The sequence below is a fragment of the Hylaeus anthracinus genome, unplaced genomic scaffold, assembly GCF_026225885.1.
Source record: "Hylaeus anthracinus isolate JK02 unplaced genomic scaffold, UHH_iyHylAnth1.0_haploid 3, whole genome shotgun sequence".
Taxonomy (NCBI): Eukaryota; Metazoa; Arthropoda; class Insecta; order Hymenoptera; family Colletidae; genus Hylaeus; species Hylaeus anthracinus.
In genome coordinates, this window is record NW_026535284.1 from 16,643,261 (window position 1) to 16,664,823 (window position 21,563).

The 21,563-nt window shown below is 36.0% G+C and overlaps 5 protein-coding genes across 9 annotated transcripts; 2 read left to right on the forward strand and 3 right to left on the reverse strand.

The window, feature by feature from the left end:
- Positions 1 to 424: 424 nt before the first annotated feature.
- On the forward strand, positions 425 to 6,608 carry LOC128893595 (translation elongation factor 2). Its single transcript, XM_054154667.1, has 14 exons — positions 425 to 575; positions 1,514 to 1,728; positions 1,809 to 2,002; positions 2,422 to 2,633; positions 2,695 to 2,928; positions 3,019 to 3,132; positions 3,366 to 3,512; positions 3,718 to 3,958; positions 4,175 to 4,342; positions 4,533 to 4,822; positions 4,893 to 5,102; positions 5,206 to 5,388; positions 5,475 to 5,732; positions 6,011 to 6,608. Exons 1-14 carry the CDS (start codon positions 573 to 575, stop codon positions 6,077 to 6,079), a joined length of 2,538 nt encoding a protein of 845 aa, XP_054010642.1. The 5' UTR covers positions 425 to 572; the 3' UTR covers positions 6,080 to 6,608.
- A 336-nt stretch (positions 6,609 to 6,944) lies between these two features.
- LOC128893600 (protein PRRC1-like) lies at positions 6,945 to 9,424 on the reverse strand. 2 transcript variants are annotated; one of them, XM_054154691.1, is made up of 5 exons: positions 9,185 to 9,424; positions 8,326 to 8,784; positions 7,685 to 7,787; positions 7,228 to 7,585; positions 6,945 to 7,157 (listed from the first exon to the last, which is right to left on the reverse strand). In XM_054154691.1, exons 1-5 carry the CDS (start codon positions 9,273 to 9,275, stop codon positions 7,044 to 7,046), a joined length of 1,125 nt encoding a protein of 374 aa, XP_054010666.1. In that variant the 5' UTR covers positions 9,276 to 9,424; the 3' UTR covers positions 6,945 to 7,043. The 2 variants fall into 2 exon arrangements, with proteins under 2 accessions (XP_054010666.1, XP_054010665.1); XM_054154690.1 differs by having other exon boundaries at positions 8,314 to 8,784; positions 9,185 to 9,420.
- A 289-nt stretch (positions 9,425 to 9,713) lies between these two features.
- On the reverse strand, positions 9,714 to 10,385 carry LOC128893607 (dolichyl-diphosphooligosaccharide--protein glycosyltransferase subunit 4). Its single transcript, XM_054154701.1, has 2 exons — positions 10,147 to 10,385; positions 9,714 to 10,000 (listed from the first exon to the last, which is right to left on the reverse strand). The coding sequence occupies exons 1-2, from the start codon at positions 10,228 to 10,230 to the stop codon at positions 9,896 to 9,898; spliced, it is 189 nt and encodes a 62-aa protein (XP_054010676.1). The 5' UTR covers positions 10,231 to 10,385; the 3' UTR covers positions 9,714 to 9,895.
- A 295-nt stretch (positions 10,386 to 10,680) lies between these two features.
- LOC128893591 (kinesin-like protein KIF21A) lies at positions 10,681 to 19,462 on the forward strand. Of its 4 annotated transcripts, none has more exons than XM_054154656.1 (11): positions 10,689 to 11,265; positions 12,388 to 12,772; positions 12,894 to 15,101; positions 15,174 to 15,523; positions 15,679 to 15,867; positions 15,955 to 16,074; positions 16,878 to 17,046; positions 17,108 to 17,213; positions 17,276 to 17,830; positions 17,929 to 18,199; positions 18,405 to 19,462. In XM_054154656.1, the coding sequence occupies exons 1-11, from the start codon at positions 11,231 to 11,233 to the stop codon at positions 18,475 to 18,477; spliced, it is 4,461 nt and encodes a 1,486-aa protein (XP_054010631.1). In that variant the 5' UTR covers positions 10,689 to 11,230; the 3' UTR covers positions 18,478 to 19,462. The 4 variants fall into 4 exon arrangements, with proteins under 4 accessions (XP_054010629.1, XP_054010631.1, XP_054010628.1 ...); XM_054154655.1 differs by having other exon boundaries at positions 10,693 to 11,265; positions 18,760 to 19,462; XM_054154654.1 differs by having other exon boundaries at positions 10,681 to 11,265; positions 15,691 to 15,867; positions 17,929 to 19,462.
- Positions 19,170 to 21,542, reverse strand: LOC128893599 (bifunctional arginine demethylase and lysyl-hydroxylase PSR). The gene is made up of 6 exons (XM_054154689.1): positions 21,327 to 21,542; positions 20,636 to 20,841; positions 20,260 to 20,542; positions 19,837 to 20,192; positions 19,464 to 19,699; positions 19,170 to 19,308 (listed from the first exon to the last, which is right to left on the reverse strand). The coding sequence occupies exons 1-6, from the start codon at positions 21,397 to 21,399 to the stop codon at positions 19,281 to 19,283; spliced, it is 1,182 nt and encodes a 393-aa protein (XP_054010664.1). The 5' UTR covers positions 21,400 to 21,542; the 3' UTR covers positions 19,170 to 19,280.
- Between the last annotated feature and the right edge of the window lie 21 nt (positions 21,543 to 21,563).

The following is a 21,563-nucleotide window of genomic DNA, read 5'->3' on the forward strand; positions in this document are numbered from 1 at the left end:
AAATCTATTTCATATTCTCGATCATGTACACAATACTATTGTAGTAATAATAGAAATCTTTAAAAAAATGTTTTTTTGTTGACTACCCCGCAAAGCAATCAACTGGAATTTGTATGATCGTTTCAATGAATTGACCTTGAATGTAATAATATCGACATTTAAAATGAAAAAAGAATAATAAAAAATTAATGTAAAATGTAAATAAATATTCCTTTTTATATTTTTATTCGGACTGTTCAGATGGCAACATCATGCATCATACATAACAGTTGCTACAATACCATTACGAACCAGATGAAATAAGGTTATGGAAAGGGAAACGGAAAGAGTATTGCATTTTAAATTGTATATAATCACCTGCGAGCTGCGCACGCAGTTTCGGCCACGTGGTAGGGATCACGAAATTCCAATTGGTCCTGTGCACGACACGAAATACGCGTGACAACCGGTGCCCTCTATCGTGCACGAACGTTCGTCCCTTTCACGAAACTCGTGTTCTTTCTTAGGGAGTCCGCCATTGTTGGTGCACGTATATTTCTGACCAGGCCAACGGAAATCGGACAACATCCAAAATGGTACGTATGATCGTTACAAACTATCACGAACATGTAGAACCGTATGGTGCGTGGAGTGCAGAGATGCGAATATTTTTGAAGACCGAGCGTCACCCGGGTTTGGGAAAATTCAAAAAACTGGCGGATTACTTGGGATTGCGCAACTCCTTTCGAGGACGAATTTCGAGGCTTGCGGTGGATATGCCGGGGGCAATGATCTCTGGTGATTCTACAAATATTCCGGCAGGACATTCCTGAAAATTTTACGTCCCAAGGGTTGAACGTTGTCGGTGTTCAGAGTTGAAATATGTTTCGTCTCTCGTTTGGGAGGCAACGTGTCATGGAGCTTTGTAGGGCTCTCGATGCGAGTCAGCATGCTCTTGGAACATCGTGAATCGTTCTTTACGATCCCTTGTGCATCAGGAATTCGACAGAGAAGAGTTATTATGCAGACAAATACATCGAGTACTTTGTACGGTGTATGTAGTGAATAAGGAGAAGTCGTAAAATTCTAGAGTCAGGAGTTACTTCAATACAGAAACGTACGGACGCTGTGCAAAGAAAAATGTCCACATGGGAAGACGCTATTTCATTTTCTTGTAAATTAATAACGTATACGTGTCCGTAGTATTTATCAAGATTTGCGAAGCTTTAATTCCAATATGGTCAGTATCAAGATTACTAAATTTTTTTCTTTTTTTTTTTTTCTTTTTTAAACCAAACCAACATTTATTTCGAGTTTAAAATTCCGTACCTCGGAGAAACGTCAAATGTGCACATAATTGAATTGATATTGAATTTTTGTCAAGTTCTTTGTTGTTGACGTTGTTAAATTTGCTTCTCCTTTGTGCATCTATCGATAGCGCTGTGTGAAATACGCGAAATCCGTATATTTCCTGGTGATCGTAGTATAGTAATGTATGCATCTTTGGAATTACCAAGAATGTTTTTTGTTTCAGGTGAACTTCACAGTAGACGAGATACGTGCCATGATGGACAAAAAGAAAAACATCAGAAATATGTCCGTCATTGCACACGTCGATCATGGAAAGTCAACTTTGACAGACTCCCTTGTATCTAAAGCCGGTATTATCGCTGGTGCCAAAGCTGGTGAGACCCGTTTTACAGATACTCGTAAGGATGAACAGGAACGTTGTATTACAATTAAATCCACGTAAGTTTGCTTTGTGTAGCAGGATTATTTTGTAATTTTTGTTTTCCTGTTTATAATTAGTACTTTAAATTTCTTTCTAGTGCTATTTCTATGTTCTTTGCCCTCGACGAAAAAGATCTAGTTTTTATCCAAAATCCTGATCAGCGCGACAAGGATGAAAAGGGCTTTTTAATCAATCTCATCGATTCACCTGGCCACGTCGATTTTTCTAGCGAAGTAACGGCTGCTCTTCGCGTAACCGATGGAGCTCTTGTGGTCGTCGATTGTGTATCTGGTACATATTTTACAACTATTCCCTTCGAATTGTATAAATGCATATTGTTTTATGTATCACAGAGTCTTAATTTTTAATAACGATATCAATGTGTAAAAATGATCCTTTTTTTATTTGTATCAAACAACTCCCTTCCAGCACAAAAAGTGTTACTCTGTAGCGTATCGGCTCTGATTTATCCGACCGATACACATTGACAATGCTGACGGTGCGTTAATGGAAGGAGATTAAAAGCAGCTGTGTTTAAACGCTGTTAGTGGACCTCTATCCTTATGTCCGTTACTAGCATGCTACGACACAATTGCCACAATCGCTACATATATATATATACATATATATGTATATTTCTTTTCGTTTTTCTCTCTTTTTTTTTTTTCCCTTTATTTATCGTAATTTTCATCGAGTCTTTCCTTTTCAAGGTGTTTGTGTACAAACTGAAACTGTACTTCGTCAAGCCATTGCTGAACGTATCAAACCTGTATTGTTCATGAACAAAATGGACAGAGCACTGTTGGAACTTCAGCTTGATAGCGAAGATCTCTATCAAACTTTCCAACGTATCGTTGAAAACGTTAACGTTATTATTGCTACATATTCGGATGATGATACCGGTCCCATGGGTGAAGTTAGAGTAAGTAGATAATTCTTTTGTAGATAATGTGTTATACTAACTTTGTGCTTGTTGTATACAGGTAGATCCTAGCAAAGGATCCGTCGGTTTTGGTTCTGGTCTTCACGGTTGGGCGTTTACGTTAAAACAATTTGCTGAAATGTATGCTGAGAAATTCAACATTGATATCGTGAAACTTATGAATAGATTATGGGGAGAGTCATTCGTCAACACCAAAACCAAGAAGTGGAGCAAACAGAAGGAAACTGATAACAAGCGATCTTTCTGCATGTACGTTTTAGATCCAATTTATAAGGTAAGTTTTCGATTGATAATATTGTATTATTGTTATATTACGTAAAGACTACCTTATTTGAAATAATATCAATATAAATTGAATCTACAGGTATTCGATTGTATTATGAATTACAAAAAAGAAGAAGCAGACAACCTGTTACAGAAATTAGGAATTGTTTTGAAACCAGAGGACAAAGATAAAGATGGTAAAGCACTGCTTAAGGTAAGATTTCTAGGGTATATAATCGATTCTATTTAAGCGAGAGAAAATATGACACTGCCGTATTTTACACTCGAGTATTTATGATGATTGTTCTAATTATTTTCTGACACCTCTTCTGAAATTTTTTGACTGATCATTCGAACAAGTTTCTGATAATATTTGAATCATAAATATTTACGTAATCGATTATCGTACACCATCATATTATTACTGTTCTTTTATATATATTTTAGGTTGTCATGAGAACATGGTTACCTGCTGGAGAAGCTTTACTTCAGATGATTGCCATCCATTTACCATCCCCTGTAACTGCTCAAAAATATCGTATGGAAATGTTATACGAAGGTCCACACGATGACGAAGCTGCTATTGGTATTAAGGTATTTATGAAATATCTTTAATATTAATGTCCAAAACGTGTTGCTGTTCGAATCTTATTATGAATGATGATATTACAGACCTGTACTGAGATAATAATAACATGATAGATATTAAAATTTTTAACTGACTAGCATTTCGCATTTAGTTGATATTTGCATATACGAATCGGTATATTCATGTTCATATTAATATTTTGTTGTACAGAACTGTGATCCAAATGGACCACTCATGATGTATGTTTCAAAAATGGTACCAACTTCCGATAAAGGTCGTTTCTACGCCTTTGGCCGTGTATTCTCTGGAAAAGTGTGCACCGGCATGAAAGCACGTATCATGGGTCCTAACTTCCAACCAGGCAAAAAGGAAGATCTTTACGAGAAAGCTATTCAGCGTACAATTTTGATGATGGGTCGTTATGTCGAGGCGATCGAAGATGTGCCTTCTGGTTTGTAAACTTGTGTATATATATATATACGCTTCTTAAGGAATTCAACATAGTTGATACTTGAACAAATAATTGAATGATGATTGTTCTCACAGACCTGTACTGATAGCTTTTTGAAAGATAATAGAACGGCCAACTGACACGATCGATAATATTAAAATGTCCTTTGGAATTTTTGTACGTGTTGTGTATTGATTAGTTTATCGTTTAACGCAGGTAATATTTGCGGACTTGTTGGTGTTGATCAATTCTTAGTAAAGACTGGTACAATTACCACGTTTAAAGATGCGCATAACATGAAAGTTATGAAGTTCTCAGTCTCCCCTGTAGTGCGTGTCGCTGTCGAACCTAAACATCCAGCAGATTTGCCAAAATTGGTCGAAGGTACGTTTATAAATCTAACGAACTGTGCGATACATTAAAATTTACTAACATTAAGGATGAAACTATACATAGAGCATTGGGTTATGATAAGCTGTGATTTTGATTGAAATCTGAAGATTATAATTAAGTGCAACTAATATTTCCTATACGGTACGCATGTTATTAACTATAATAAAATACTCCTATTCAGGTCTTAAACGTTTGGCAAAATCTGATCCTATGGTACAATGTATCATCGAAGAATCTGGAGAACATATTATTGCTGGTGCTGGTGAACTTCATCTCGAAATTTGTTTGAAAGATTTGGAAGAAGATCATGCTTGCGTACCCATTAAGAAATCTGATCCCGTTGTTTCTTACAGAGAAACGATTTCGGAACAATCGAATCAAATGTGTCTTTCTAAATCACCCAATAAGCATAATCGTTTGTTCATGATGGCATGTCCCATGCCCGAGGGTCTCGCTGAAGATATTGACAATGTATGTTTTGTTTGTTCATGAACAAATATATAAATAATTTATTTTTACTTATCGTTTATCAATTTTGTAGGGCGAAGTTAATCCAAGGGACGACTTCAAAGTACGTGCTCGTTATTTAAGTGAAAAGTACGATTACGATGTAACCGAAGCCAGGAAGATCTGGTGCTTCGGCCCTGATGGAACAGGACCCAATATTCTTGTAGATTGTTCGAAAGGAGTACAATATCTTAACGAAATTAAAGATTCTGTTATAGCTGGATTCCAATGGGCCACGAAAGAGGTACGCAAGATATGCATGCCAAAAGGATACATGTTTAATACTTTATTACATCATCTTTGATTTATGTAATATCAACTCATAATTTTAATTATCCATTATGTAGGGTGTTCTTTCGGAAGAAAATTTGAGAGAAGTACGTTTTAACATTCACGATGTGACGTTACATGCTGACGCTATTCATAGAGGTGGTGGTCAGATTATACCTACCACAAGACGTTGCCTTTATGCTTGTCTCCTAACTGCGTCTCCCCGGCTAATGGAACCAGTTTATTTGTGTGAAATTCAGGTAAGCCAAGCTCTGTAATTTCTAATTTGTTGAAATATTGATTTCATTGATGTATTGCTTAAACAAGAAACGTTTAATACTTTCAGTGTCCTGAAATAGCGGTCGGTGGTATCTACGGAGTCCTTAACCGTAGAAGAGGTCACGTATTCGAAGAACAGCAAGTTGCTGGCACGCCTATGTTCGTTGTTAAAGCATTTCTTCCAGTAAACGAGTCCTTCGGTTTTACTGCCGATTTGCGTTCCAATACCGGAGGACAAGCTTTCCCACAGTGCGTATTCGACCATTGGCAGATTTTACCTGGCGACCCAATGGAACCTGCCTCTAGACCTTACACAGTTGTGCAGGTAAATTATTTATTTATTCTTTTGCTAAGTGTTGGAGAAAATACATACCCCCACGATCATAACTGATGGCAATGGATAAGTGTAAATACATTACCATTTTTAATCTCGTGGAAGAGAAAACTGTTTTTTGTTTTGGTGTTCCAGTAGCTTATCTATCCTGGTTTGCCTGAATAGGGAAACACACAATACTTTACCGTTCTATTATACGTATATAATATTATACGATGCACCAGTGTTAGTTAACGTCTGCTAATTTAGAATTATTTGCATTTTCACAGGAAACACGTAAGAGGAAGGGACTGAAAGAAGGTCTCCCAGATTTGAACGCATACCTTGACAAATTGTAACCTAGATTCGCGCGCACCATATTTAAATACCTATTTAAATATTGTAATTCAATTAATATCGCTCGAGCCGTATACAGCCACATCGGTTTATTATGAACTTTGTTTTGCGCAATGAACCGCGAGAAATATACGATTATAAATATGAAAAAAGATAATAAATTGTAATTATAACGGAAACTATGTATGCCAGCGCAAGGGAGGAATATTTTGTACATTTATTTAACTAAACATGCCACCGAATTAACGAGATCTAGTGGCTTTACGTTTTTAGCATATCACCATCAGATAAAGACTCGATTGTTGTTTTCAATGTGGCAACATGTTGCCCATTTCGTATGATATATAAAGAAGAAAAAGGAATTGTGATTTTTTACATTGCTTTTGTTCATCAAGATTAGTCTCTTTTTGTTCATATTCTCAACTCAAATAATTGGACGAATTCCGAAGTTACTAATAACAAAAAAGAATCACAGCAATGTAATCGTACCGAAAGAAAATATGTCTGGAAATTAAAGATGAAATTAAGAAATGGAATGTCTTCTTTTATTATCCACTCGATTTGTTAAAAACACCTGAAATTATTTATATCTAAATATGAAAATATTATTGCAATAGTTGAGGCATTATTTATAGTTTAATAAAATGATGAATGTTTAATGTATCAAACCTATTTTTTATACATTTTGATTTCTTGATTTCATTAATCTTTTTGTACACGTCAATACAAGATATATATTTAAAGTAGATTTCTCAAATTATGAACGGTAATTTAGTAAACAAGTCACATGTATTAAAATTGAATTAAATACATATTTTCAATAATGCATCAAAATAGCGTTAGAACTATTAGTTTACGAAATGAATTTTGATACATTTTTCAAGTATATTATAAATAAGTAAAATTGTATTTACAAAAATGCAATGTATCGACAAATTGCGTTGCGTCATATTCTTCTATAAGAATTTACACAGGATTAATTGTATTCTTGTAGATTCCAGCCAACGATTGAACTGCTAAAAGGATAGTGTCCCTTCTAGAAACCCCGGTAAGCGCATGATGCCATTCGTTGTGAGAAACCTTTGGAAATTTGTTTCGGTTAAAAAAAAAAACAACAATATAATTGTATAGCTTTTTGTTTGAAACAAACCTGTAAATTGGTTGCCATTAAGCTACCAACGGTAACTGCTAATCCAGACCATTTAAGAGGATAATCTTCAGGTGTAGCCTCTTGTGCCATTGTTACTATTTGACTCGGGACTGGTGTCATTTGAGTGAATGTTTGTAAATTCACATTGTGTTTAGGATCATTGAGAAGTATTACTCCCAAGTCGTACCACTTATCCTCGCCGACTTCTATCAAAAAATTTTCCACAGCAATTATAGGCATATCTTTTGGTAGGGTTGGAATATTTCGTGCAGAATTAATTCTCTCTTCTGCTCCTTTTACTCCAGCAGCAAAACCAATTGGTTGAGCAGCAATAGCTAAACTGTCAACTGGCACACCACTGAAAAAGTAACCGAGTATTTCATTCAAAATGTAATATAACACGAAACGTGATTTATAATTAATTATAATTATTTACAAAATATATTATGTTACTTACGTTACCGTTGCTTTTCCAAATACTGTTTGGAAAGCTTGACGTACAGGACTTATTTTCACATCCTTATCCGAAGCAACTACAATTTCTACATCACCGCCAGAATCTGAAATGTACATTTTTAATAGAGTCCGTGCATAGGCTTGTACATTAATTAACATGTCGCACAACCACTATTCGCGGACAGTATAATGATTGTATTTAATTTATGAAACTTTCATTTTCAACGCTATAATTTAGAATTTGTCGTAGCTATTTTTCGTGAAGTTATATGTATATAGATACAATGTTGTCTTTGATTTCAACGACATTCGAATAATCGGATTAAATTGTGTCAGACCCTACTTTTCAAAGCAAATGATAAAATTGACAGTTGAGACGGTATACGGCACAGTGTTCATTGAATTAAGTTTAGCCTGCAGATTATCCAAAAATAACACGACACGTATATACATACATACACTCCTTTCAGATATGATGCAATAACATAATTATGCATACAATGACACACATTTGAGAAGAAAATTTACAAGCCAAAGTATTAGTACGATGAACATATTTATAAAGAGAGGAACGTTTATTCAGATTTTCATCTTTATTTCCATGCCAGGATTAGTAACTTTTTTACTTACAAATGAACTCACGCATCTGAGGATCTAATGTTGTAATCATAGTGTTAACGCTATTCTTTGCTTTCTCTGCAACTTTGCTCAAGACATTACTGTTCACTACTGTTTCTTTAACCCACGATAGTAAACCACCGCCAACCATTCCTGAATCCTGCACTGGGCTTTCCGTTTGTGCCGTGCTTTCTAGATTTTGCACAGATACCATCGCTGTAGCAGCTGCAGTCGCATGACATGTTTCTTGCTGCAGAGGCTTAGACTGAACAACGGTATTTAACATTGATTTAGTGGGTTCTTGTTTCTTTTGTATAGATGGTTCCAAATGATGAGATCTGTCCGATAATAGGGCTCCCGAATTGGAAATAAAACTTGGCAACGCGATAGGCGGTGCTAGATTCGATAACAAATTTCCTGTGGATGTTGATATGCCTAATGGCATTAGCAGAGACGTAGACGAAGATAAACTGCTAAAAGAATCTGAAAATTACAATGTTTTTATCGTTTGCATACATTATGTGTATCGCGAAAAAACGTCGAGATTAGACAATTATATTCATTGGCCTGCAAACTATTGCTTTTCTATATACAAACTGAAATTTATCATACTTTACTTTATAAACCATTTATAAAATTTTGTTAAACAAAATTAGATAGAGATATAAGTTTTCTGTATTGTATCCTACATCTCCGAATTCATTTCTTATTACATTTTTCGTATCTTTTACGCTTGATAAAATTTTAGTCTTTCATATTGCACGCTTAAATTTTGTTCTATTATGTAAAAATTGTAAGAAAATATCCAAGCGAATGGAAATTGTTGATTTGCAAAGATATTTGACAGATACGCAGGTGTTTGTGTTTTGCCTTTCCGTCTCACCTGTCTTTACGATTTCTCCAGATGCGGAAGATTCATCCGTCTTCCTTTCAACAAATTCGAACGTGGATTCCCCATTGGAATCGTCGGTCATTGCTGGCTAACTTTTTTAAATTTACACGTAAAATGTCCAAAACTATATATATCGTAAATTTTTTATACGCAAGTGTGCATCAGTGTGCATATAAAAGACAATACTTTGACTATACCAACACTATGCATATATGTACATATATACATATAATTACGAGATATCAGTAGCTAACTTCATGCTCAAGGATGTCACCTGAACATGGAACCTAGCTACACAAAGCTGAACCGATCGTAATACTAATACGAAACGCGACACTTACTCCTGTTACTTTCATTTACTATAACGTAGTATTTTTTGTCATTTATTTTACACGATAACAAAGGCAAATTCAGTAATTTGTAAATCATTACATTCAACAAAAGATTAATTAATCTCTTACTTGATTATATAATAATCTTTATTACATATGGATTCTTGTAATTGTACAATAGAATGGGATACAGAAAATATATTTTTATTTAATGTGGTTAATTGTATTTATAAAGTTAAAGCCAGTTACATTAAACGATAGACTTCATTCGTACAATTTCAAATACATGTTGATATGGAACCCCATCTGTACGTGTACAAATATTTGATGACGCAGATTGAGGTTATGTTTAAGAGTTTGTGTCATTTCCTTATTTTGAATAATTTGCATTTATATAATGAAATAGGAATACTAAACAAAACAACGTCGCACCGAGGATGTTGCAAAAAACGGCGAGCTGCACGTCTGTAATCATCTGAAATGTTATACAGAATTAACCTATTAATTTGTTTTCCATTCGAACACGAAATATTTCAAAGTAAATAGAAATGAAGAGTAGTTGGAAAGTAAAATGAAGGAAGGAAGGAATTAAGAAGGTATATAATTACCTTAAAAGATTACCTTATAGTATACACTGTTCGGTATACTTAACAAATACGTGATCTGACACGTTACACACCGCACAAACAATGAGTTACCAGGCATTACCCGTGGGAAAATTGCCAAGTTTCTAGCGAAGATAGTTCTCAATGTCGCTGCTAGATGGCGAGCTGTTTTTTTTTTTAAACTTGTAGCGCCATCGGTGGGAAAATGCCCAAGTTTATAATGAAAATAATTTTTATTGTTTTTGTAAGATGGCGCCACAGATACTTTTCCATTAAATATTCTTTATTTTTCGTAAATACATAGTTGATACGATTCTTTGGTTTAAAACTTTAAAACGCTACTTTTGTTAGTGTGTCAAATGTATGTATCAACTAAAATGTAGAGCGCATGCGCGTGTATGAATATATATTTAGTTGGGTGAATTTTTCCCACGCGGCACTACAAACTTTGTGCTTGGACCAGCTTGGACCAGCTTGGACCTGCTTGGACCTGCTTGGACCCCCTGCGGCCCCTACCCAAGTCCCCAAGTGCCCAGCCATTTGCTTGCATTTGCTTGCATTTGCTGTTTGCGCTTGGACTGCATCAGACTGCATTGGACATGGACTTGGACTTGGACCCCCCACTGGTACAGTGGACGTGATCACACCGAAGAGCAACACTGTCGTCGTTGTCGTCGTCGTCGTTGGTTGTCGTCATGTCGTTACCAATCGTTATCAATCGTTACGTTACGAGTTACGAGTGACTTACCGATTCCAATCTAAGATCCGTGATCCGTGCAGTCCAGTCAAGTCCAGACGTTGGGGCCGACGCAAGTACGCTAGAGTACGCGACTAGGATTGCGATTTTTCTCTCGTTATTATGAGAAATGTTTGAGTGGATTTCACGGTCGCCTATGCGCGCGTTGGCAACGAAAAATGCGGTTTTTTCACGGCCACCGCATATAGTAACGCGTGCGCATTCAGTATATTCGCGAAACGAGAAATTATAGCCGTGTCGCCTAAATAGTTTCGGTCTAATCGCACCAGTTTCTCGTCGGTTACCCCATTAAAATTTCTATCGCTGTCGAGTCTTAAAGAGTTGCACAATATACAACGTTGAGATGGCCGATGACACGAGTGTACGCGTCGCCGTACGGTAAGTATATGTACGGCTGATATATGTATTTATGTACAACATCAAGAATCGTTAAAATGATTTTGCTATTACGTAGAGTAGACCGCATTGGCGCAAACTAAAAAACCTCTTTTACGATGACAGCATTTAACAATGCTAATCTATAGTAATCCAAATATTCCCGCGAAACATTGTTCTAATTCGAAGCATTGGAATTATATTTTTAACGCTCTCATTATTTTTACAACTTTCTCCAAGTTGCGTATTTACATACGCAATGCGAACATATTTGCCCGATACAGCTTATCTGATTTCTCGTTTTTGTTTCATCGGAACACTGTTGTTGCGAGTTTAATCGACTTTAAACTTTAACGATCTTATTGTTTATATTCATGAAATTACTTCTACGGATTTCATGTTTAAAACAAGTCCTTATCAGTTTATTCGATGTCTGGTTATACACATATTATTTGTATCGACATACGAATCGAATCATTTTCTATCTACATAGACATAGAATATCATCGATATGTTGTTTCTTTTTTCTACGCAGTACCGCGTTTCAACTGTTAATCGCATAATATCTCCTTTTAAAGTGTCAGATGCCGTAGGCAGGCTTTATACCGGTTGTATAATGAACGCATAAATATCTCGCATCTCGATTTCCGATGAATGAATTGTCCACCTCTCACTGCATTCCGTTCGTTTTTGCGTAACTCGTCAAGTACACGTTTCACTATCATTTCCGTACATCCGTATTTATTAATCTCGAAATCAGATCGTATACACAGCATATTCGCAATTTTTCGATTATTGCCGCGTGCTTTACGCGAATGACATAAGCAAAGTAAACAGCTGATGATGCACATGGCACCGTCAACTTTCACAATATTTTCAAACGATATATGTTTACATATATATACATACGTATAGATACATCGATCGATTGTACTTGATACATAAGAAATAACAGGATCGAATTCGTGGAGTTCCTATTTTTTTAAATTTATGCAAATATGACACTACTTATTTCAAGAGAATATTTTTTTTCTTTTTAATTCTTTTCTATATCGTTTTATTTATTACTTAAACGATATCGAAACGGTTCAAAATTTTAATATAATTATTTATTGTTTATTGCAGAATAAGGCCTCAAGTAGCACGTGAAGTAATCGATATGTGTAGAATTTGTACACAAGTTCCTCCAGGAGAACCCCAGGTCTTTCTTGGACCAGACAAGGCCTTCACGTACGATTATGTTTTTGACACTGGTATCGGGCAATCCACAATTTACGACACGTGTGTCGCACGTTTAGTAGAAGGAGCATTAGATGGGTATAACGCAACTGTGCTGGCCTATGGTCAAACTGGTTCTGGAAAAACCTATACCATGGGCACTGGTTTCGACGTAGAAGTCGATGAGACTGTAATTGGAATCATTCCTAGAGCTATTAAACACCTTTTCAATGGAATTACAGAAAAACAGCAGTGCGCCAGGGAACGTGCGCAAATGCCTTCAGAATTTAAGGTTTGTAATATTTAATGAAATGTCTATTTTGACACGTTAATAATCGATTAATAAATAATTACACGATCATGTTTCTTATGCGCAGTATTTAAGCTTATAATTTACGTATGTATCGTAATAGGTTACTGCACAATTCTTGGAATTGTATAACGAAGACTTGAAGGATTTATTAGAACCGGGTGGACCGAGAGGCGGTGCTCGTATTCACGAAGATACCGCAGGCAACATTCATTTAGCTGGTGTTGAACCACGAATTGTAACTGGTCCGGAACAGGCTTTAGAATATTTACGATTGGGGGCACTGTCACGCACAACTGGGTCTACACAGATGAATACTCAGTCGTCGAGATCACACGCTATATTTACATTGTATATAAGACAGCAAAAATGTATAAAAGTCGAAGATCCGGATGCCGATATCGATACAAGTGGCACAGAACCAGCAAGCGAATTTGAAACTTTAACGGCTAAATTTCATTTTGTAGACCTAGCTGGTTCCGAAAGATTAAAAAGAACAGGCGCTACAGGAGATAGAGCAAAAGAAGGAATATCTATAAATTGTGGATTATTGGCCTTAGGTAATGTAATTTCAGCGCTTGGTGACAAAACAAAGAGAGCTTTACATGTTCCATATAGAGATTCAAAATTGACTAGGCTACTTCAAGACTCACTGGGAGGGAATAGCCAAACTGTTATGATAGCATGCGTATCGCCAAGCGACAGAGACTTTATGGAAACTCTGAGCACTCTTAAGTACGCAAATAGAGCAAGAAATATTAAAAACAAAGTTACAATTAATCAGGACAAGAGTTCGAGAACAATAGCTTCTCTTCGAAGAGAAATACAGCAACTTCAGTTAGAGTTAATGGAATATAGACAAGGCAAAAGAGTTGTCGGGGAAGATGGTATGAATGATGCTTGGCACGAAAATCAAATGTTAAGTAGCGAATTGCAAAGTCTTCGTACTAGAGTTAAAGCTCTTTCGGAAACTGTCGAAGCATTGACAGCAAAGAACGTTCTTCTGCTGGCAGAGAAAGCTACCGGTCAGTGGATATCGTCGACAGGTGGAAATAGCGAAGTAACAAGTTTAGTACAAGGGTATGTTCAAGAGATAGAAGAGTTAAGGGCTCGACTGTTGGAAGCTGAGGCTATGTATCAACAGCTTAAGAAACGACAGATTCAAGTTAACGCAGCAAATCCTTATGGTGACTCTGGATACATATTTCATAGTGATTCTCCGTCAGTATTAAACGATGCGAAAAAAGAATTGCAAAAAGAAATTGACGCGTTAACTCTGTTAAAGGAACAGCAAGCATATGTTACTAATACCGTCAGTAAAACGGTAGATGAAGCTGAAGGTGAAGATACAGAAGTTGGTCAAGACTTTGCGAGCGACGATGATTCGGATGATGATACTGATAGGAAAGAAGAAGATGAGGAAGAGGCAGCTATGGGACGTGAATTGGAAGCTTTAACGTCGGATATCGACGTAAAACAGCGATTAATACAGGAACTGGAGCTATCTCAACGACGACTACAAACAATGAAACAGCATTACGAGGATAAACTTGCCCAGTTACAAGCTCGCATCAAGGACACTCAAGAAGAAAGAGACAAAGTATTACATTCTTTGCAACAGCAACCAACACCACCCACAGAAAAGGTGAAGAAACTGCGCGACGAATACGAGAAGAAACTTGCTGCTATGCAAAAAGAAATGCGACTTCTACAATCCGCGAAAAAAGAACACGCAAGGTTGCTTAAGAATCAATCTCAGAATGAGAACAGATTAAGAGGACTTCGAAACGAATTGGCAGAAATGAAAAGAGCAAAAGTGAAGCTGTTAAATAAAATGCGCGAGGAGGCGCAGAGACATAAAGAAAACGAACTGAGACGCAACAAAGAAATAGCACAACTACGCAAGGAAAGTAGAAAAAATGCGAATATGATCAGAACGCTAGAGGCTGATAAAAGAATGAGAGAAGTAGTGCTTAGACGCAAGCAAGAAGAGGTTACAGCGTTAAGAAAGAGGGACAGAGGCTTAAGTCAAAAAGTTGCAGGTAGAGCACCGCCTAAGCCAATTAATCCAAAAGCTTTAAAGCAAAGATGGTTGACGTTCGAAAGGACTATCGCGAAACAAGCATTGGCCAAGCAGGCAGCTGCGGAAACGGAGAGAGAAATGGAAAGACTTCTTCAAGAACGCGAGGAATTGGGTAGAGAACTCGAAAAGCTTCAAAAACAAAGAAACGCTATAACAAATTCGAGGGGTGACATGATTGATGTCGACGAAGAAATCGACAATGTGAAGAGCAAAATTAGTTACTTGCAGGTAAACATTTTTTGTTCGCTTATACAATATCTTTTGACTATATGTATGTATTCTTCAAATTACTTTCTATAGGATAGCATCGCCGAGTGTCAACGCGATATGGTGGAAATGGGCGATGGAGATGCAGAGGGTGAACCAGGTGTTGAAGCTCTGGTATCGACAATTCAAACGGTAGACGAAGCACAGTACTTGTTGCAAAAAATGCTAGCATTTACCGTGGAACAGAGCTGCGTAGCTGCTCAGAAGCAGCTCGAGGTTCGAGATATGGAATCTCGATTAAATCAAGTGGCGCAAGAAAGCGACGTGCAACATCAATTATTAGAACACGTATTACGAGACAGGGATCTCTTATCTCTCACAAACAATCATCATAATACATTGAATTATAGCCCTCCAAGTTCAAGAAGCTCATCGCCAGATAAGTAAGTCGTTGTAATATTTCTCGTTCTCGATATAAAATCAATTTTATATTACTCAAGCATTTTCAATCTTTCTACTTTAAATTACGATTTATAATACGACAAAGTAGCCCATTTTATTTACTTGGTACAAGTTTAGTTTTATGTTTAAATATTAGTGAAACTTATAGTCAAGTTATAATCGGAGAGGAAAGGCAACGTAATAATAAAGTAAGACGAAGAACTACGCAACCTCAAGAACTTCTTTACGGGGTTCAACCGAGCCCAGATAATTTGAAAACGGAGGAGCAATGTCAAAATCATAATCATCCGCTTACAAGGGTACCTAGCGCGCCAGGTAGCTTAAAGTAAGTAGAAATTCTTTGTATCTCTCATACGTATATGTGAAACTAAAATTAGATTTCGAGCTGACAATAATAAATGTGTATACTCAGGGGATTAGTATTAACGAGAAGTCAGTATGGTAACGTAACTGGATCCCCTACCTTAAATCGACGCGATAGTACGTCACCAAGGCCACTACGACGACCGCTACATCCAGGTGGAGGCTCTATGTGAGTGATAATCCTGAAGCACATCCTTATTTTCATATTCTTTATGTATCTTTGTCTTGACGCTCTGTTCTACGCGTTACTAGATAAATTCTCTAAATTCTTTCATTTTTGAACAAGTTGCTAATAATACATTTTATACAATTATTACTACAATTATTTCGATAAGTTTATTTTAACATGATACAATCAACTCAATGTATTATATTTACATATATTTCGATGCATTTGCAATATAAATATGTATAAATGACACGAACATTTTTATTTGTACGAAATACGTTGCTTCGTGCAAAGATAATAAATTTGTATATATGTAAGCAGTTATTTTGTATACATGTCAGTTAATAAATAAAAGCACAAACATTCAACGTGCACTGTCTTATGACAACACTTCTGATTGTGAGAAGGCCCTTCGGTGGATCATTGTTTTTCTATTAAAATTATTTTAATACCTTACACAATGAACTGTAACATGTAGTTTTTGCAATTAATTAATTCTTTCGTGCATTAATAATTAATGAATCCTGTAATTGTTTAATAATCTTTTATATTAATATATTAACGTGTTACATTTGAAACGGAAAACGCACGTGCATAAATACACATGAAAAAAAAACCGAGAGGGAGAGAGAAAGAGAAAGATGTGTATAAAAGATTCAATGTTAGCAAAATTAATACACTTACATTTTGTATGATCATATGCATGATCCATGGTTGTGCCTGAAACCAACGTAACTTAGCCTGGAATAGAAACCGGCAAGAACCCGGCTAACTAACACGCTAACATAACAAACCTCAACTAGGGAACAGGTAGCACATACAGATGTGTCATCGCCTCCTGGATCGCCAACAACCTATCGACGATTCAACAGTCGAGAAGAAAATGTGTTCTCCAGGCTGACTGCGAGTAGGCAACCAGCATCAACAGACCCTCAACCAATGAAAGGAATCATTTCTCAATATCAAGGCAAGGTAAAAGTAATCCGAACCAAAAACTTGTTTGGATGCTTACAACACCAGTAACATTTTTCAGACACCACCAAGAGCTGTTTTGCAATGTTCTCACGTAGCAGAGGGTCACAGTAAAGCAGTTTTGACTATATGCGCGACTGCAGAATTACTATTCAGCGGTTCGAAAGGTACAAGACGCGATGCACGTGCGATATGGATCGCTAAATCCCGTGTACTTGTTTATTTGTAGATCGAACTGTGAAAGTATGGGATCTAAGAACAGGAATTGAAAACCTAACGTTAAGCGGTCATCCAAACAACGTCGTAGCGGTAAAATACTCGCCAGTACAAAATTTATTGTTCAGTGTTTCCGCAGCGTATGTGAAAGTTTGGGATCTGAGAATAGGCAACAGTTGCGTCAAGACTTTATTCTCGTCTGGCCAGGCTCAAAGTGGGCCAATTGCATTATCAACACCATCTAGAATGCTTCAAGTTCCTGTCGGTGAAACGACTATCAATGATCTGGTGCTTAGCATGGATGAACAAGAATTATACACTGCGTCCAGCGATAAGGTTAGAGTATGGGATCTTCGTAAATTAACGTATAATGGAAGATTAAGTACACCGCATACAGCAGCGGTAATGTGCTTGGCTGTTGCGAATGATGGTCGTGTAATAGCGGGCAGCAAGGATCATTTGATATCGCTTGTTGAACCAAATACATCAGGGCAATCCGTTAGTTTAGCACCGCCTCATTACGATGGAGTGCAATGTTTAACTACTTGTGATTCGACACTATTTTCTGGTAAGTACATATCATAAAACATAAAATTTTTACATACATTACATACGAATAAAAACGTATTATTATTTCGTATATTTTTAATTATCATTATTATTTAGGTTCAAGAGACATGTGTATTAAAAGGTGGGATCTAAGTAGAATGGAACTTGTCCAATCGTTGAATAACGCACACAGAGATTGGATCTTGGGTTTGTGTATGATCAATTGTGGATCCATCATGGTCTCAGGATGTCGAGGAGGAGTTTTAAAGGCATGGTCTGTATCAAAGGATCAAGGAGGGGAATGTGCTCCGATAGGTGAAGTTCGAGCACATGGTTCCGCGATCAATGCTGTAACAACTAATCAACAGCATGTTTTTACTGCAAGCAAGTTAGTATATGTATATTTGTTTATACATATTATTATCTATACCGAACTGATCCGAAGCATACTAAAACTTGGATCAATTAAAACTATTCTTTAATTTTTCCCTAACGTTAAATATTTTATCTAATGAGCTTAAAACGTGTGCTTGGGTTCAGCATATCTATAACTATTTCCTTAAATAGAATAACATCGTGAATATTGATTACAGCTCTGGAGAAGTGAAGCTGTGGCGTATTCCCGATTCCTCGCTAACCATGTCTATTTCCACAGTTTCCCTTTAACTTATTTTTCTATATTATTGCATTTTATTCTTTTGCATTTATAGGTTGTTGATGTGGTGGCGCGCATGCTTATCGAAACACACTTTGTTGATATCGAAAAGTGTGTGAACACGTATATCTGTCATAATTGTAAGGAACAAATTTGTAAACTACTCGAACGATAAATGTTGCTAAGAACGAGTTTATCGAACATGAAAATTTAATTTAACTTTTTCGTTCCTTTGCTTCTATGTGTTTACACTCCATTTTGGTACTTTGCATGGTCATCGTGTCGACGTGAAGTGACGGAACGGTCAGGCTGTGGAGCTACTATAAGAAAGATGCAAGAACTTTCCAGAGAAGCAACTCGTTGAAAAGCTAATACATGCACCTAGTGAAATATTGTATTCATTTCGTAACTATAATTTTTTATTTATTTATTAATTTGTATTAATTTATGACACAATAGGAGATTAATAAATAGAATTTGAAACGATAATGCACCTGACTTATTGCTTATTGGAATATTAATTTTTTACATTTTATGTTGGTAAACGTACGTCAATGTATTTTTGCCTTTAAGTGACTTTGGTATTTAAATTTCAAAGCGACATTATACGAGAAATTGAGTGCATTATCGTGATACGTCTATGCGTAGAATTTAAACAAAGTTACTTAATAAGAATGACTTTGGTATTATCTAGCATTTATTTTATTATGAACATGAAGGTGGTAATAATTATATTTACTCTTAGTACAAACAATAATTGTTGATTAATACTGTACAGTCTGAGGTCTCTGTAGGTCCCAAATGCTTGATATTGTCAGGGTTGGCTGTTATTTAGTTTTCTTCTAAAAATTAAAACAGTATTATGTCTAATTATGTTTATAATTATAAAGAAATAAACAAACTAATAATATTAGATATAGTCTTCTTTAAATAAATTACATTTATTTCAATTTGTATGCAATATAAGTATAATACAAATACAAAATGTGTGTAATACCTCTTCTTCTTTTTGTGCGCTGTTAATGATTCTTGACCACTGTCGTCTGCGCTTTCATCTTCCGATTGACTACTACTACTACTGCTCGAAGAACTACTCGATGAACCACTGGAAGAATCACTAGCAACGCCCGTATCTTCCTTTACATCTATAGTTTCAGCTAATGCTGCCAGTTCTGGCTCTTTATCCCTGAGAACTTTTAACCATTTACGCGATAATTTTGGTCTTCCCCGTACCTGCACAACAATTATCGATACATCTTTAAAATCTTGAAATTATATAGATGCCACATATGTTTATTTTAGATGTATTATTTCCAAAATTAAGGTACGATTTATTGAACTGCAATATTTGAGAATGCGTCGAGTCTTACCGTCTTATGCCAAACAACTGGAAAATTTGTGCGGGAACAAAAATTTTGTGTAACTGCTATAGTTTCATCGAGATTTAAAACAACATGCCACCAACCACCAGGAACAAAGACAGTTTCACCAGGATTTTGCAAGATCTCTATTGGCAAACAATCTTGTGGCCAGGTAGGTAGCTTTGTACGAGGATAAATCATGGAAAACCATGTGATGGCTTCGTCCCTTTGTTTACCACCCTCGGATGCAGACACCTTGAGAAGTTCTCGAGGGGTATGAGTAGGAAATAGACACCATCGCTTGTGTCCAGAAATCAACGCATTCCAGGCACTTGTCCCTAATGGATCTATATGTATACCTGTACCTGTACGTACAATATTTATTTGTAACATGTTCATAAGATGTTTATATAATGTAACAAAGGTACTCACCAGATCTCGCGGGTCCCATAACAAACCAACGATACGGTGGTCTTCGATGTTCACCGGCAAATTGAAAAAGGTCATCGCGGAAATATTTAGGGATAACGTAATCTTCTAGTAACTTTTTTCGTCTTGGATGTTCACCAAAGGAACTATCGAAGATGTACAAAGGCGAGTCGTCGTCGTTATTAAGCATATAACGTACATAGTACTTCATCTTCATTTTAACGCTATATCCTTCGTTATCTTCTCCGCATTTAAACTTTTGATTCCTGTATTTCTTTACTAACCTCTGTAATTTGATAGAAAATTATTTAAAAAATCTTGCTATAACGTATCTTGCATGTTAACTATACATATAAGACGTGCTTCTCTAATTATGAACCTCTATAGTCCACTTGTACTGGGCTTTCCAGCTATTTTGAACACCTTGTATTATCACAGGTTTGTAAGGTTTCTCGTATTTTTCTATAAATTCCTCTGCAGATACTTTGGATTCCTCTATACGATCCACGTTGTCTGCGACATTCCAAAAGGACTCAAATTTTTTATTGTAGCCATGTTGAGTCCAAGTTGCTTTATCTCCGAGTTCTAAAAAAAGCATTTACCTTTCAAATAAATTTTCAAGTGGCATTTTAAGAAGAAGATCGGGACACCTTATAAACAGAAATATATAAAGTATATGGTATAAAAAGACCAAAAGTTTGATTAACATTGAAATTTGTTACGATATTACCGATACTACATAATAAAAAATACTTTATGCTTATACAACGATTGAAACGATAAACTATTTACTTGTAAGTACATCATAATATAGTGTTATATTATCATAATACTTTGAGTAAATTTGGAGTTACATCATCCAAGGTCGGCAAAGACAGTTCGTTCTTGAATCGTATTTTCCAAATTCTGTTTATAACGACGAGGTCGCAAGAAGACAAACGGTCTCTCAATTACTTCTAGTCATACTATTAATATAAAATAAAACGTGAAGAACAATTGTTTTGTTACAATTAATTTAAGCCCATATCACGTCAACGTATAGGTTATCAATTAGGTTATAACATGTTTACCTGGTCTTGCCTTTCTTTTAACCTCTTTGATTCTTTTTTTTGCACGGTGATCTAATTTCAGTTCATCCGTCATGGCTACACTTTTGTTATATTACCTAATTAACCTACTTTCGGTATATTTACAATTTACAAAACAAGAAATATACGCAACACGTCATTCAATCATTCAATGGTAACTGTACTTTTTAGTTTGCATAAATCCCGTCAGGGTGTACGTGTATCCAAAACATTGTCCTA

Bases quoted from the DNA above. Each gene is read 5' to 3' on its own strand.
- LOC128893595 (XM_054154667.1), top strand. The intron at 2,634-2,694 runs GTAAGTAGATAA...TGTTGTATACAG, and splicing joins GTCCCATGGGTGAAGTTAGA to GTAGATCCTAGCAAAGGATC. The intron at 5,389-5,474 runs GTAAGCCAAGCT...TAATACTTTCAG, and splicing joins TTTATTTGTGTGAAATTCAG to TGTCCTGAAATAGCGGTCGG.
- LOC128893600 (XM_054154690.1), bottom strand. From the start codon at position 9,275: ATGACCGACGATTCCAATGGGGAATCCACGTTCGAATTTGTTGAAAGG. The intron at 8,785-9,184 runs GTGAGACGGAAA...TGTAATTTTCAG, and splicing joins TGGAGAAATCGTAAAGACAG to ATTCTTTTAGCAGTTTATCT. The intron at 7,586-7,684 runs GTAAGTAACATA...TTACTTTTTCAG, and splicing joins TTTGGAAAAGCAACGGTAAC to TGGTGTGCCAGTTGACAGTT.
- LOC128893607 (XM_054154701.1), bottom strand. From the start codon at position 10,230: ATGCCTGGTAACTCATTGTTTGTGCGGTGTGTAACGTGTCAGATCACG. The intron at 10,001-10,146 runs GTAATCTTTTAA...ATAACATTTCAG, and splicing joins CGAACAGTGTATACTATAAG to ATGATTACAGACGTGCAGCT.
- LOC128893591 (XM_054154653.1), top strand. From the start codon at position 11,231: ATGGCCGATGACACGAGTGTACGCGTCGCCGTACG. The intron at 11,266-12,387 runs GTAAGTATATGT...TGTTTATTGCAG, and splicing joins AGTGTACGCGTCGCCGTACG to AATAAGGCCTCAAGTAGCAC. The intron at 16,075-16,877 runs GTGAGTGATAAT...AACCTCAACTAG, and splicing joins CATCCAGGTGGAGGCTCTAT to GGAACAGGTAGCACATACAG.
- LOC128893599 (XM_054154689.1), bottom strand. From the start codon at position 21,399: ATGACGGATGAACTGAAATTAGATCACCGTGCAAAAAAAAGAATCAAA. The intron at 20,193-20,259 runs GTGAGTACCTTT...TTGTACGTACAG, and splicing joins TATGGGACCCGCGAGATCTG to GTACAGGTATACATATAGAT. The intron at 19,700-19,836 runs GTAAGACTCGAC...ATTGTTGTGCAG, and splicing joins CAGTTGTTTGGCATAAGACG to GTACGGGGAAGACCAAAATT.